General features: G+C 41.4%; 2 protein-coding genes across 2 annotated transcripts; both read left to right on the top strand.

The window, feature by feature from the left end:
* Positions 1-1,249: 1,249 nt before the first annotated feature.
* On the top strand, positions 1,250-5,602 carry LOC149383555 (uncharacterized). The gene is made up of 7 exons (XM_089627832.1): positions 1,250-1,389; positions 1,431-1,560; positions 1,772-2,303; positions 2,396-2,795; positions 3,178-3,294; positions 4,967-5,323; positions 5,596-5,602. Exons 1-7 carry the CDS (start codon positions 1,250-1,252, stop codon positions 5,600-5,602), a joined length of 1,683 nt encoding a protein of 560 aa, XP_089483958.1.
* Positions 5,603-16,878: 11,276 nt separating this feature from the next.
* On the top strand, positions 16,879-17,337 carry LOC149383554 (uncharacterized). Its single transcript, XM_089627831.1, has one exon. The coding sequence runs from the start codon at positions 16,879-16,881 to the stop codon at positions 17,335-17,337; it is 459 nt and encodes a 152-aa protein (XP_089483957.1).
* The last annotated feature ends 29 nt before the right edge of the window (positions 17,338-17,366 follow it).

Below are 17,366 nucleotides of genomic sequence, written 5' to 3'. Positions count from 1 at the left end.
TCCCCGAAGCCCCCCGAGAAGACAGTTCAACGGACCACCGAATCGAGGGCAGTCACCTAGAAAACGAGGAAGGAGCAACGAGGACGCATCTACCATAGAACAAGCAGGGCTGAAGAGACGAGTCGATGTAATCATGGGAGGATCCAAATTCCATTGCGAGTTGGTAAACTCGATCAAGGCCCACCAAAGAAAATTGGACTCGGCCAGGCGAGCACCCCAAACGAATTATCCCGAGGACGTCATCTCGTTCAGCAAAAGGGACACCGACGAGCTCGACGGTCTACATGACGATGCCCTCGTCATAACCTTGGATATCTCGGGATGCGAAGTATCGAGGATACTAATCGACAACGGAAGCGGAGTGGACCTAATCTTCAAGGAAACCCTCCTCAAGATGGGAATCGAGCAAGACAAGTTTGGGACAAGCAACACCGAGCTCACTGGCTTCAACGGGAAAACCTCGGCCGCGCTCGGGGAAATTAGACTGGCTGTGTGGGCAGTCGGGGTCTGCAAGATGGTAGACTTCACCATCTTGGACTGCCCCACTCCCTTCAACGCGATACTCGGAAGACCTTGGATTCATTCCATGGCAGCCGTTCCTTCCACCTACCACAAGTGTGTCCGATTCCCAAGCCCAGACGGGGTAAAAGAGATCAAGGGAAGTCAAAAGGCCGCTAGGGGATGCTGTATGAGAGCCTTCAAGATCAAACCGCAGAAGTAGCAATTACAGATCTCCGGAGCCGACAAGGATCGCAAAAGCGAAAAACCCAATTTATAGCTCGTCGACCAAATACAGATAGACGAATCCGACCCTTCCGCCGTGTAGGGATAGACTCTAAGATGAAAGAAGAGATCCGCGATCAGCTAATCAACTTCCTGAAAGAAAACAAAGGCACCTTTGCATGGTCTATAGAAGACATACCCGAGATAGATATAAGAATCACCTCCGTCAAACTCAACGTGGACACAAGTTACAAACCTGTGAAACAAAAAAGAAGAAAACTCGGCCTGGACCGAGCACAAGCAGTAAACGAAGAGGTCGAAAAACTGCTTAAGATCAGTTCGATAAGAGAAGTGAAATACCCGAACTGGCTCGCGAACACCACGGTGGTAAAAAAGAAGAATATAAAATGGAGGGTGTGCATAGATTTCATAGATCTCAACAAAAGCATGCCCAAAAGACAGCTACCCACTGCCCCACATAGACCGCCTGGTGGAAGCAACCGCAGGCCATAAGCTGCTATCATTCATGGACGCCTTCTCAGGCTATAACCAGATACTCATGCACCCCGACGACCAGGACAAGACCTCTTTTATCACCGATAGAGGAATATACTGCTACAAAGTGATGCCATTCAACTTGGAAAATGCTGGAACCACCTACCAAAGGTTAGTAAACAAAATGTTCTCGAAACAGCTCGGAAAAATAGTGGAAGTCTACATCGACGACATGCTGTGAAGTCACTCTCGGACAACGACCACGTAACCCACCTGAGGGAATGTTTCGAGATGCTGAACAAGTACAACATGAAGCTGAACCCATCAAAATGCACATTCGGGGTAACCTCCGGGAAATTCCTAGGGTATTTAGTGACCCAAAGAGGGATAGAAGCTAACCCCGAACAGATAGACGCCATTTTGCAAATGCCCTCACCACGAACCAAGAGAGAGATCCAAAGATTAACCGGGCGGATAGCTGCACTGAATCGATTCATCTCGCGGTCCACCGACAAGTGCCTTCCTTTCTTCAAAATGTTGAGGGGGGAAAAAGAACGCGAAATGGGACGAAGAATGCAAAAAAGCGTTCGCCGAGCTGAAGAACTACCTCGCAACACCCCCAGTGTTGTCTAAGCCAGAGCACGGCGAACCCTTATTCCTGTACATAGCCGTATCCAGTTCGGCGGTGATCGGCGTACTCGTTCGAGAAGATAGAGGGGAGCAGAAACCCATCTTCTACGTCAGCAAATCCCTGGAGACAGCAGAAACTAGGTACCCCACGACTGAAAAATTGGCCGTCGCCATCATCACCGCGGCCCAAAAACTACGACCGTATTTCCAATCTCACACAATCGTGGTAATAACAAGCCAACCACTAAGAACCATACTCCACAGCCCGAACCAATCCGGACGATTGACCAAATGGGCAATCAAGCTGAGCGAATACGACATCGAGTATAAAGCACAGACCTGCTCTAAGTCACAAGCGTTGGCCGATATAATTATCGAGTTGCCCAGGGAAAGCAGCGAGCAAAGAAGCGACATCAGATGGACACTCAAAGTTGACGGAGCGTCATCAGCCCACGGTTCGGGAATCGGGATACACTTGAAATCTCCAACAGGGCAGGTAATCGAGTAGTCTTTCCGACTAAATTTCAATGCCTCGAATACGAGTCAGAGTACGAGGCCCTGATCGCCGAGCTGAGACTGGCTAGAGGTATCGGAGCTCAGAAGGTGATTGCACTATGCGACTCTCAATTGGCAGTGAACCAATACAATGGAGAATTCAACACCAAAAACAAACGCATGGAAGCCTACCTAAGATTCGTCCGGGACCTGGCCTCACAGTTCGAAAATTTCGAGATCGAGCACATCCCTCGAAGTGAAAACTCTTCTACCGACGCCCTCGCAGCACTAGCATCTACAACCGACCCCGAAACAAAAAGGATTATTCCAGTCGAAACTCTCAAAGATCCCATTATCTCTATAGACGTCAATACGATGATTACGGAGGAAACAGATTGGAGAACCAAAATATACAAGTACATTAAGGATAGAACGCTACCCCCGGACAAGCAGTACTCGAGAAAAATAAAGAAGATAAGCTCGAGATTCTGTATAATAGATGACATCTTATACAAGAGAAGCATCGCATGGCCTTACTTAAGATGCCTTGGGGAAGAAGAAGCCAAGGCAGTGCTGAGCGAGATCCACGAAGGCCAATGTGGGAACCATTCTGGGCCTAAATCTCTGGCTATAAAAAATGAAGAAGCAAGGATATTTTTGGCCCACGATGGTTTCAGATGCACATTCCTACACATTCAAATGCGACAAGTGCCGACGGCACGCTAACACAATCACTACTACAAATGTTGGATTACACAACGGATATTCCACAACGGAACACAGTACCGTTGTGGAATATCCGAGATTCCACAACGGTACTGTGTTCCATTGTAGAATCTCGGACATTCCACAATGGGACATTGACCCGTTGTTGGATCTCGCCGTGGCTAAGGCATCAACTCGCCGCGGCCAACGTATTCCACAACGGTACACTGAACCGTTGTGGGAAAGGTATAAAGTCAGAGATCTCGTCGCGGCGAAGTTTATGCGTCGCCGTGGCGAGTTGATTCCACAACGGGACAATAACCCGTTGTTGAAATTTTTTACGACATTTCGCCGCGGCCAAGGCTTAAACTCGCCGCGGCGAAATGCCGTAAAAATTTTTAGGGCTTCACTATAAAAGCCTCATTTCGATTTCTTTTTTCACTTTCTCTTGCCTCAGACCTTCATTTCAGCCGATTCTGTGCAATTTCTCCTCCCAAACCCACCTTGAAACTTTGCCGCCATTTTCCACCCTCCTCACCGAAGCCAAATCTCGCCATGTCTCTGCTTTCTTTCTCTAGGTGTCGCCTCCCTTGCTCTCTCTCCCACCGAATTCTTTTATCAAGGTATGTTTTTATCTCAATTTCATATCAAAATCTTAATTTTCATGAATGTTTTGTGTGATTTATAAACTAATTTATGATTTTGGTTGATTTTGGTTGTAATTTATGATAGTAGGGGTGTAGATTTGGCTGAAATTAGGGTTTTTTATTTTGGGTTTTTTGTTCTAATTTATGATTTTGGGTATAATGTTATTTTAGGTTGGAAATGAGTTGTATTTTGATATTGTGGTTAAATTGAGTTCGGATTTGAGTTTGAATTTGTGTTTGTGATGAGTTTTATGTTTTATTTATTTGAATATAATGTGTTTTTATATGTATTTGGTGTTGAATTAAGTTTAATTTTGTGTTGAAAATGATTTATTATTTGAAAATATTGTTGAATTTGAGTTTGAAATGATTTGTTCAATTAGGTGAAAATGGGCCGTACAAAAACCCCCGCCGGTCACAAAGAATTCCGCCCTAGCTCTTCTAGGCCCCCCACAAAAAAAATAAGAGGTCTCGTCAAGCCGAACCCGAACCCGTAGTGGATTATAATAGTCGAGTATTCACTAGCAAGGCCACAGAAGATTGCTACGACATCCTCGTTCAACTAACTCCGATCTTTGAACGAGGGTTGAAGGTGAGCTCAAGCACGTCTATAGGGGCTCAAATCAACAATAACATCGAAGGTTTCTCTTGGAGAAAATTTTGGTCCACACCCGAGCACAAAGCAAATGTCACTCTCATGTACGAATTCTACGCAAACTTACCAGATTACGAGGATGATGTGGTGACGGTTCGTGGTGTAGACGTCGATTGTAGTGTCGGAGCCATCAACGCATTGCTAGGAAGCCCGGACATCGAATTCGAGAATGAGGGTTACCGACAATGGTTGAGAAATACTAATCTTGATGAAATGTTGAGTTTGTTGACTAATCCAGGAGAGAATTGGGTCATGGACAAAGGAGTTAGAAAGATTTTCCGTAAATCATTGACGAGGTTAGACTTTTCTTCTTTTTTGTGTGTATTATTTTGTCTATTGTATATTTTAAATCGAACGGTGTTTATTTTTTCTGTTGCATGTTTTAAATATAACGGTGTTTAATTTACAGGCTCGCAAAAACGTGGATTTATTTCATTTGCTCCCGTCTCTTTCCGATAAAGCACTTCACCCATCTCGACGAGGAACATGTCCATCTTTTATTTTGTGTCATTTGTGGTAACACCATCAACGTTGGTCGATTCATCTACAATCGGATGAAGAGAATCGACTACAAGAATATCAAAAATGGGTTGCCGTATTCGTCAATCATCTACAGCTTGTGTTTGAATGCCGATGTTAGAGGCGCAAAACACGACACAACCAAGAAGTGTGGGGCGCCTATTAATGACAAGACGATCGAGAGATACATTTTCAAAGAGCCGAAAGAGGAGGAAGATGATGAAGAAGAGCAGGATGAACCGTCACGCAACGAGCCACTATTGTGTTTACAACCACCTCCGGGGTATTATCCCGCCACCCAAGAGTACATTGCTCGGTGTAACCACTATCTCGTTGGCGGGTATCAACATACCCAAGATTACATGTACCAACAAGGACAATATGGCGCCGCGGCTTTCGAAGGATTGAACGAGCTGATAGGTCGATGGGACATCAATCAGGAGAATCAATACCGGTTTCCTCCATATCCTCAATACACATACTATCAGGCGCAAGCACCGCAATGGCCACCGCATATGGCACATCCTCAATACCCGGGGCCACCACCACCACCACCACCACAACCACCTAGGAATGACAACGACGACAACGAGTAAACTTTTTTTTATATGTGTTTTTCGAAACCTTCTAAGTTTAATTATTGTTTTCAAGTTTTTTTTTATGTGTGTGAGACTTAAATATTTATGTCTTTATGTGTCTTCTGAGATTGTTTGATACTTGTTTCAGTTTTTAATTTGTGTTTGAGACTCGTTATGGTATTGTATGAATTTCTGTTTACGACTTGTTATGGTATTGAATGGATGATTTGTGTATTTAAAATTTATGTATTGATAGTGTTTGATATTACTTTAGATAAAAAAAATAATAACTAGATTATTTGTAAGTTAAAAAACTCAAAAAATTTCAAAAGCATACATTCTCGCCGCAGCCAAGCATCATATAGCCGCGGCCAAGCTTTACTTTGGCTGCGGCCAGGTAGGGTAGCCGCGGCGAGTAGTACATCCAGCCGCGGCGAAATGGATTCCTAAAAAACATAGATTCTGGAACTTATTTTGTTGCGGCCCCGTGTCTTGTTGGTTGCGGCCAGACATCATGGCCGCGGCGTTGTTTATACCTGGCTGCGGCGAAATGGGTTCCTAAAAAAACATAGATTCTAGAACTTCGTTCGCCGCGGCCACGTGTGTTATTGGCTGCGGCGAGTCAGTCTGGCCGCAACGTGAGGTATACCTGGCCGCGGCGAAATAGGTTCCTAAAAAAACATAGATTTTGGAACTTATTTCGCTGCGGCCACGTGTTCTGTTGGTTGCAGCGAGACATCACGGTCGCGGCGTGAGTTATACCTGGCCGCGGCGAAATGGGTTCCTAAAAAAACATAGATTCTGGAACTTATTTCTCCGCGGCCACGTGTTTTGTTGGCTGCGGCGAGACATTAGGGCAGCGGCGTGTTACGTACTTAGCCGCGACGTGTTACGTACTTAGCCGCGGCGAAATGTGTTCCTAAAAAACATAAGCTCTGGAACTTATTTGGCCGCGGCGGGATTAATACATGGCCGCGACGGAATATTAAGCTGCGACGTTTTATAGTCTTGGCTGCGGCCATATTAGTATTTATCAACAAGATATTAACAATAATATAACAACTATATAAAGTATATATCATAAAATAAACTTCTAGATCATCATCTAAAACTTAAAATACATATTTTTTTTTTTGTTTTCACACTAAAATATGATCGATATCCGAACGATGTAAATGAGAAACATCATCATCATCAAAATCTTCGATCTCTTCATCAACAAGTGGCAAGCCGGATGTAAATGTGAGGATATTAGACATGTTGTCGTCTTCATCTTCATCAATATTTCTCGCTTTCATGTGAACCACTAATGACAAATCTGGATTGACGGGTTCTGATACGTAAAACACTTGAGTTGCTTGTGAGGCCAAAATAAATGAATCATTCTCGTAACTTGTATGTCGAAAGTCGACAATCGTAACTCCGTCTTTATCAACTTTAACATGATTGTTGTCTGCCCATTTGCACTTAAACAAAGCGATTCGCAACCCGCAATAATCAAGTTCCCAAATGTCTTTAATGTACCCATAACAGTTCATGAAAGCTTTTTTTGGATTTTTATCATTTGCCGAAGAAACGTGTAATGCTTCAGCAAGTAATGTAACACCACTATTTTGAACGGGATGCTTGTTGTCTCTTTCTTTGGTGTAAAAAGTAAAACCATTAACAGACCAAGCAGTGTACCTTGTAACCATTGACGAAGGACGGCCAGATATTTTGCTCAACGTTTCTGAATGTCATGATTCTTGAAATAATCGTTTTCCACGCCACTTCTGAAACAAACGATTGTGCTCTTCTTGTAACCATTTTTCATTTTTAGCTCTTTTTGGATTATTTGCTCTCAATTCTTTCAAATGAATATCCACAAACGGCGTGACCTCGGAAACGTTATGCAAGACATGGAGACTGGCTTGCTCCCACTCTTTCCGGTTGACGATAGAATAAGTACCTATACATAACCACTCATATAAGTAGTGGTCCTCTCATGAATAAGTTAAATACACAAAAGAAAGTGTCACAAAACATACATGTAGATAAAGCTTTTGATTCATGACTTGTGTTCTTTGGCAACCCAATTGCGTCTGCATTAGTTAAATACTCCGAACAAAATTCAACGGACTCCGCTGCTATATAGTTTTCTACTATGCTCCATTTCGGCCTATTGTAGTTCTTCACATAACTCTTCAACACTTTCATGTAACGTTCGATTGGATACATCAAACGTAAAAATACGGGCCCACATAATTTCACTTCACGTACCAAGTGAACAGTTAAGTGAATCATGATGTCAAAAAATGAAGGTGGGAAAAACTTCTCTAGCATGCATAGATTTTTTACCAACTCCGATTGCATGGAATCCAACCGAGTGGGATCGATAACCTTCGAGCAAATCGAGTTGAAGAATACACATATCTTGGATATTTCAAATCTCACATCGGGTGACAAAATTCCACGCAAGGCGAGAGGTAACATTTGTTGTAGAAGCACATGACAGTCGTGAGTCTTCATTCCAATAAGTCTCAAATCTTTCATAGATTCAAATCTCGTATAGTTTGAAGAATGACCATCGGGAACTTTGATAGACACAAACCATTTACACAACTTCTTCTTCTCATTCCGATCTAGAGTGTACTTTGCCGCTGACAATTTTGTTTTTTGTCCGCACTCCTCCTCGGCATGCAAAATACTTCTTATATTCAGGTCCTTGAGATCCCTTCTAGATTTTATTCCGTCTTTCGATTTATGTGGATCATCAAGAAGCGTACCGATAACGGATTCGCAAACATTTTTCTCGATATGCATAACATCCAGACAATTCCGAACGTAGTGCGTCTTCCAATACAGAAGGTCATAAAATATTGATTTCTTCTTCTAAGGATTCTCTTGAAACGACTCTTTAGTACTAGCACGGCGCTTTCTTTTTCCAAGGACTTCATTGTCGTTTTTTACCATCTCGTAGACATCTTCACCATATAAAATTCGAGGAGGGAGCCATTCTTTTGTGTTGCCATCAAATTATTATTTTAACCTTCTAAACGGGTGGTCTCTTGGTAAAAATCTTCTATGCCCGAGAAAAACAGTTCTTCTTCCCATGCTTCAACCGGATGGAAGATGTGTCTTTCATACAAATATGACAACCAATCGAGCATTTCAGAGAATATCCTGACAAATTTCCATAGGCCGGAAAGTCGTTAATAGTCCACAATAACATTGCCCGTAAGTTGAAAGAATCTCCACGATAAGCGTCTTTGACCTCATAGCCCTTATCCCATAACATCTTCAAATCATCAACAAGCGGTGCCAAATAAACATCGATATCATTACCTGCTTAACTCGGTCCTGATATCAGAAGCGTTAACATCAAGAACTTTCTCTTCATACAGAGTTTTGTAGGGAGATTGTAGTTCACCAATATAACCGGCCAAACACTGTATTTACTGCTCATCATGCTAAACGGGTTTCATACCATCAGTTGCTAAACCAAGACGAAGATTTCGGGGATCAGTACTGAAATCCTTATACTCAAAATCAAAGTATTTCCATTGGGCAGCATCGGCAGGATGTCTGAGAACACCATCATGGACACGTTTTTCGAAGTGCCAAACCATGTTCTTCGCGTGTTTGGCACTATTAAACATTCGTCGGAAGCGTGGCATTGGAAGAATGTACCATAACGACTTTAATCATAAAAAAACAATAAGAAGCATACCATTATAGGCTATATATGTATTTGATAATCGAGTAGTGAATACATACCTTAACTGGAACTCCTTTGACTCCGTCACGTGGCATTTTACCCTTCTTCCACCTCGACTCTTTGCAGGTCGGACATTCATCTAGATTTTCATGCTCGTGTCTATATAAAACACAATCATTCGGGCATGCATGGAACTTCTCGTACTTCATACCTAATGTTCCCAAAGTCTTCTTCGCCTCATACATACTTAAAGGAACTTTATTGTCTTTCGGAAAGGCTTCTTTAAGTGTTTCCAACAATTTTGTAAAGCTAGTGTTTGTCCAACCACCCGACACCTTCAAATGAAACAATGTAACTAAAAATGACAACTTCGAAAAACTTGTACACCCTTCGTATAATGGTGTCTCCGCATCAATCATCATCGACTCAAACAACTCCGGCCAGTCAACAAAATCGTCCTCCAAATCATTCATCATTCCGGGCATATCATCAACATCATCTTCAATATCATCAACACTATTTTTTATCGTCGAACGAAAAACCTCACCATGGTAGTACCATTTTTGATAGGTGGTCATTATTCCATACGCAAACAAATGGGTTCGAACAACATCAAGCGAAAAATGCCTATGTTTTCCACATCGAACACAAGGACAATGAATAGATTTCACGTCGTCCATATTATCTCTAGCGAATTTACAAAACTCATCTACACCTTCTTGATATATCTCAGTTAATCTATTCTCCCACATCCATTTTTTTCATTTTCAATGATAGAAAATCCTAGATTTTACAACAAATACCCATTCTAATTACCAAATTATAAAAGACAAGCATATTCAAAGCAAGTAAGAGAATAACTTACAAGATTTGGACGTATAGTTGAGAATGATAACCAAGGATGGCGCAGAACGGGTCGAAATTAGGTTTGGAGTGGGTTTCCGAATGAGGTTTTGAGATTAGAAAATGAAAATGACGAGAAAGTTTAAGTTATAGATCCAGTGCGCGATGTTTTGCCGCGACGACGGATATACATAGCCGCGGCGAATTGATTCCACAACGGGGCAGTCGTTCCGTTGTAGAATTTTCGTCGCGGCCAAGTGTAAATGTTGCTGCGGCGAGATCATCCCGCCGCGGCCAACATTATACGTGGCCGTGGCGAAAAGAGTTCCAGGGGCTATGTAAATCTGAGAACTATTTCGCTGCGGCTACACTAGAATTTGGCTGTGGCCAGATAGTTCACGCCGCGGCGAAATAGATACATGGCCGCGACGAAAAGAGTTCCAGGTGCTATGTAAATCTGAGAATTATTTCGCCGCGGCCGCACTATAATTTGGCTGCGGTCAGACTGTTTCGCCGCAGCCAAACACATACGTGGCCGCGGCGAAATATTCCACAACGGGACGGTCGTACCGTTGTGGAACACACTCGCCGCGGCGGCGTGGTATCTTGGCCGCGGTGAAATATCGCGGTCTGACCCTAAAACAGTTTTTCCACTCGATTTTTTTCAAAATTTTCAGAAATTTCATTCTTATTCTTCTTCTTCTTCTCTCTCTCTCTCTCTCTCTACGACCCACACCTACTCCGTCGCCACCCCACACCCACTCCGTCGCCGCCCATCTCTTCTTCCCCCGCCCTTCTCTTCTTCCCCCGCCCTTCTCTTCTTCCTCCGCCCTTCATCTCCTTCTTCCATGCGGCCTTTTCTTCTTCCTCCGCCCCTTATCTCCTTCTTCCCCGCGGCCTTTTCTTCTTCCTCCGCCCCTCATCTCCTTCTTCCTCGCAGCCTTTTCTTCTTCCTCCGCCCATCCTCTCCTTCCGACCCACATTCCGCCCTCATCTCCTTCTTCTTCTTCTTCTTCTTCTTCTTCTTCTTCACAAAACCACTCTCACAAACTCACCACACCCACTCTCCACAAATTTCTAAGCCCACAAAACCTTGCCTCCGACCACAACCCTCCGACAACGTCATTGACGTTTTATCTCTCCACCCCGCCTCCGTGCTCGTCGTCTTCACTCCGGGTAAGTGTTTTTTTTATGTAATTTGTATTTTTATGTTGAAATTAGGTTATAATTGTGTATTTGTGTTTAAGTTATATATAAATTGAATATGGAATTTGATATTTATGTAGAAAATTAGTGTGGAATCGAATTTCGATTTGAGTTTGGTGTTGAAATGTGTTTGAATTTAAATTGAATTTCGGTTTGAGTTTATGTTGGAATTGTTTGAATTGAAATTGAATTTTGGTTTGAGTTTGTGTTGGAATTGGTTTGAATTGAAATTGAATTTCGGTTTAAGTTTGTATCGGAATTGGTTTGAATTGAGATTATGTTGAATTTTGTTTTTTCATAGATTATGTCTAATACTTCTACTAGTACCGTTAGCGGTAAACGGAGATCCACCAATATCGATGGTCCCGGGAAAAGAAGAAATACTCTTATGCCCAAGATTAATAAGGTTAAAACTCCTGGTAATAAGATAAATGTCAAATTTAATGATAGAGATGCACCATTGAATAAGGAGGGTAATGAGTTATCGAGTTATTTTGGCGTGTTAGCTAGAGAACACGTTCCGATTTCGATGATCGATTGGAGACTAAAAGAGCATAAACAGCTAAAAGAAATTATTTGGAACGAAATATGTGAAGCATTTACGGTCCCTATCGAACTTAAGAATAATTATCTTATGACAGTTTGAGAAGCGGCGAGGTTGTTCCGTCACGAGCTATACAACGATCTAATCAAAGACAACCTCAATGATCCAAGCGTCTTGAAGAGGCCGGAATACGTTCTAAAACGCTATAGAAATATCACCGAAGAAGATTGGATAAAATTTGTTGAGTATAGACGTTTCGAAGTGTTCAAAAAATCATCGGACAATGGGAAAGAAATAGCGAGGAAGAACGTGTACAAATCTAGAACCGGCCGCAATGGGTATCGAAAACTTGATCAACAAAAGGTTAGATTTACATGTTTTATTTTATATTCCATGTTTCATAATATTTATTAATTAATTTGTGGTATTGCTTGATAATAGTAAGAGGAGACGGGTGAATGGCTTACAAAAGAGGTATTATGGGTTGAGTCGAGAATGAAGGGAAAATCATCTCAAGAAGTTACGGATGAGTCAATTTGGGAACTAAGGAACATCCCGGTCGTGTTCGTGGGCAATCTAAATACTCGTCAAGTTGCAATTCCGTATCTCGTCGGTCAAACTCGAGTGACGAGGTAACTAAGTTACGTCGAGAAATGTGTGAGTTAAAATCTTTCATTATGAAAGCCTTAACTCAAAATGGTTTGAGTCTCAAAGATGCTAATGACGAGTTGCCTAGTGTCCTACGTCCCACAAATGAAGAGGAAAATATTGGTGATGATGAAGAGATGCCTAAGGGTGATGATTAAGAGATGGCTAAGGGCGGTGATGAAGACATGGCTAAAGGTGGTGATGAAGACAAGGCTAATGAAGTGACTGTTGGAATTCATCTACGGTTAAGATAAATTTTAACGCTTCGAGCAAGCGGCGGAATTTAAAATTTTTTTATTTAAAACAAGTAAAACGATTTTACTAACCTAGACAAAGAGCAAGTACATGTAAATAAACACTATTAATGAGCATTATAAATTTACTAACATTTTAGAAGCATGAACGTTGAGCAGCCTTCGGAAGGTTGAAACGTTCGTCACCTCTCGTAGCACGCCTCTCTTCTTTCCTCGGGAACTCGAGCAACCACGAAAGTTTCTATCACTAAAATCACTCGAGAAAAAAGGAATTAGTGAGTGGGCACTTTTTAAACATGACGACTCAAGAACAAGTCTTGGAGTCGAAGATCAAAAACACTAGGTTAAATGTGGACCTAGGTGCCAAAACAAAAACGAAAGAAAACTAGAGCGAGAAGGAGGGAGGGGCGGCCAAGCTAGAGAGAGAAGCTCTCAAATCTCTAAAACTTGGGATGAATGAAATGAGAAGAATGAGAGCTCTATTTATAGGAGAGGTTTTACCTTCAATAAGGTTGTTTCCTCTTTTATAGAATATCACATATTCATCAGCAAATATTGCTCTCCTTCCCTTAGAGTCACACGGCCAACTAGGCTTCTAGAAGCCTTGGATTTGTTTCCTCTTTTGTTTTGCTTCTCCCTTGACTCATGTTGGCCGAAAATCCCCTTTCCTCTTGGGAAAGTTTATTTCCTCTTTTTCTTTTGGCAAGTATCTTCATACATTGATGCACAAAATAAACTCTCTTTTTCTTTGGGTGATGGGCGGCCAAGAGCTTCTAGAAAGGCTTTCTAGATTTTTTTTTACTTGTTCATGACAACATAAGAAAAAGCCCATTAAGAATTTTCAAGTAAAATTCTATGAAACGAAATTAATCCACAAGGCCCAATGAACTTATCATGGCCGAGTATCAATATGTCATCATATGACATTGTCAAAAAATTTATTGACATTCATTTCATCTTATGTCCAAAAAGACAAAAATACCCTTTTGACAATTTTCGTAAAACTTGTCTCGTTCTTGTTTTGACTTAGCTTCTAGTTTAACTATTCATACTCGATATGATTTGTGACAGTGACCTCATGGATCCAAATGAACAAAGCTTGAGCTAAATACTTGGACTCAAAACTTCACAAACCTTTTCCAAGTTTAGCTTAATGTCAACTGACTCCACTAAAGAGTTGACACTGAAAATCTCTCGGCTCAAATGAATTTATTTTCTACTCAAGAATTCAACCTAATTGTAATGAGTGGATCCACTGAATATTATCTACGTTTACCCTTCATGAATATCATCAGCTAGTCGGGATTTACAAAATTACCATTTTTCCATTCTAGCTGTTATTTCCTCAACTCCTTTGTCGCTTGTGAATAAGTTAGAAACAATGTATTGACGAGGAGCTAACAAGTCACATTGTTTCATCCAAAAGAGTCAATACTCAATTTGGACACTGGCCAGTTCATTTATTCACATTCCAAGGAACAAAACATGAGGTGATATACATTGCATTTCATCAATCTTGTACATGAATTCCATATCTATGAGAACTTCAAAAGTTACTCATGATATCTTCACAACTTAGTACTTCACCAATAGGTCCTGTTCAGAATCACATAGTGAGTCCGAACTCTGACTTTCTCAAACGAGAATACGTAAGCTGTGAAATGGCATGTCTCATTTCAGGATTAAGGTAAGCATGATGCAATTCATATGTAGTGACTTCGAGACATAAGAGGTTAAATGGTTTGTTCTTATCTTGTCTCTAGAAGTGCACTGGTCAATTTAGTACCTTCGGAAGCTACCTAGAAGAACTATAGAGTCTCCAACTCTCAATGTCCCATAACCAGACATCATAGATTCTCCTAACAATCGTACTGAGGTCAATAGTCCTTTGACCCTTAGATTGCGAATATATCATTTTAAGCAAACCATGAAGAGTTTGTTCATGCAAATCTACATTTGTCTCTTCATGTGTTGTTAGGTTTGTTTATGGACAAAGACTAAGGTTTTATCATAAACAATCTCAACATGAAGTTGCCGTGGATCTCAATGTTAGTGTCATAGAGCGTCCGCATATTAATCCTCTAATTATCGACAAACCCGATAGTGTTCGAGCAAGTTGCTCAATGAATCCAACCACGCCGGTGACACCGTGTTCGGATGAAAGCATCGAATGCATTCTCCTCCTTGATGATTTCACGAATGGAGGCACAGTTCATGTAGCAAACGGGCGAGCGTACATGAAAGCCGAACATGTTCCTTTTTCATCTTTGGAGGATGTAAACGTACGAGTGAGCATTGCGGTGGCTTTGATTAAGAAAGCTTTTTTGCCGATTCCCACCGATGAAGCCAAGACTATTGAAGAAGCCGTAGGGGGCTTCTTTAAGTGGCCAATGAGATTAGTAGAAACTGAAATTGCAAAAGAGAGTCGCGGTCCGGTGGTCACACAAGTGTTGAAGGTCGGTGGTGATAGTGAACCTAGCGCCGATGACGATAAGAAGATTTCATATAAGTTGATTAATCCAAAGTTTCGATTGCTCGCCCAACATGCCAACCGAGTAATGTTACCGAAAGGGGATTCAATCAATCTCAAAGTTTGTGCAAGTATCGCCGTAGAGCATATTCCGGTGATGTTTGCCGATGTTAAAGAATTCCTTAGATACGAGGAAATAGGCGCGTCGTGCATAACTGTTTAAATGGGGTAAATATTTCTTTTATATTCTTTTTCTTATATCAATATACAATATTTCATTTTATTAACTAATTCAATAATTGTTTTTCGTAGTTATCTACAATCCATATTAGACAAAAATAAGCCGAGTGAAGTAATGTGTTTTGTTGAAGCGGGTTTAAGTTGCTACCTCCAAACCAACAACGATGAGGCCCATTTATCCGAACGCGTCAAGAAAATCGGCAAAATAGTACAAAATTGCAAACCAAAACAACTAGTTTTGATGCCGTACAATTTAAATGAACATTGGATGCTTGTTGTCTTCGATATTTGGAAAGATCAAGCGATGTTCTTCGATCCGTTGAAAAATAAAATCCCATTTGATTTAAGGAAGTTGATAAAAAGGTAAATTAATTACATGTTATTTGAAGTATTTCATTTACACTAATGCTTCTTTTCTAATTTTTTTTTTTGTTGGGCGTATAAGGATTTTTTCGGATTTCAAGCTTCACAATCAAGAAGCCCGAAGTAACGATCAATCAACCTTAATCACAAGTGCCTCGCCTCCTAGACAAATCGGAAACACGGAATGCGGGTATTATGTCTTAAGTTATATGCGTAATATTGTTGGAGTTGGTATAGATAAATTACAAATGAAGAAGTCATATACACCGGATAACTTAGAGAAAGTTAGAGAAGAGTGGGTGTTATACGTACAAACTTTTATAGAATGTGAATATTAGTTTGATTTTGGATATATATATTTGTTTTGGATATATATTTGGTTTTGGATGTTATGGATATGTTTAGGATGTTATGGATGTAATGGATATTTGGTTTTGAATATATAATTTCATTTTCAGGTTTTTTAACTGGCAAACAAAAAAATAGCTCTCAGGTACAATTTGGCTGCGGCGTCTAATAATTTGGCCGCTGAAAAATTTTCCTGGGAATTCATCTCGCTGCAGCCAAAAGTATACCTTGCTGCGGCGAGATTTTTTAAAAACTCAATACATATTCGCCGCGTACTGTACTGTAGTGGAATCCCCTGTTTGTAGTAGTGAATACACCAACCCGCGGAAGAACTATCCTCGATATCATCGCCATACCCATTCATGAAGTGGTCAATGGACATCGTAGGACCATTCCCCCCATAAACAGGAGGGAGGAGATTCCTGCTTGTGCTCACGGACTACTTCTCGAAATGGGTGGAGGCTGAGGCTTTCTCGAACATAAAAGATACACATGTAAATGCCTTCATCTGGAAGAACGTAATCTGCCGACACGGAGCCCCGAAAGAAATCGTGGCAGACAACGACTCGCAGTTCATTTCTGCTCGATTCGAAAAATTCTATGAAGGATGAAAGATCAGGCTCAATAAATCGATTCCGCGATACCCGCAGGGCAATGGACATGCCGAAGCCACGAACAAGATAATAGTGACCTCCTTAAAGAAGAGACTCGAAAGCAGGAAATGAGGATGGGCAGATGAGCTGTCTGGAGTCCTATGGGGTTACATAACCACTTCGAGAACAACAATAGAAGAGACCCCATTCTCACTAGTATACGGAATGGAAACGGTTATCCCCGCAGAAATAGAGGTACCGAGCATCCGCAGAGAATACACGGACAAAAGTGAGGAAGAAAATTCGGAATCGATAATGCACGAGCTGGATTTTATCGAGGAAAAAAGAGACCGAGCTCGGATCCGTGCTCAGAACTATAAAAAAGCAGCGGCCCGGTACTTCAATTCAAAAGTCAGAGTGAGAAAATTTGCCGAAGGACAACTCGTTCTTAGAAAGGTCTTTCATAACACAACCGAGGAAATCGCCGGGAAGCTCGGAGCAAACTGGGAAGGACCCTACAAGGTCTCGAAAATGGTAAGACCCGGAGTCTACGAAATGGAACCCTTAGATGGAAAACCGGTCCTAAGGTCGTGGAACATACAACATTTAAAAAATATACCACAAATAAACCCAAGGAAAATACATCAAACTACGGCCGGCTTGATCCTCAAAAAGGGTACGTAGGCAACCTTCTGAGGTGCAGCTGGACAAAA

The sequence above is a fragment of the Urtica dioica genome, chromosome 10 (genome assembly GCF_054948205.1).
Source record: "Urtica dioica subsp. dioica isolate 48M chromosome 10, U.dioica_male_clone48M_v1_H2, whole genome shotgun sequence".
Lineage (NCBI taxonomy): Eukaryota > Viridiplantae > Streptophyta > Magnoliopsida > Rosales > Urticaceae > Urtica > Urtica dioica.
This window is presented reverse-complemented; position numbering and strand designations above follow the sequence as displayed.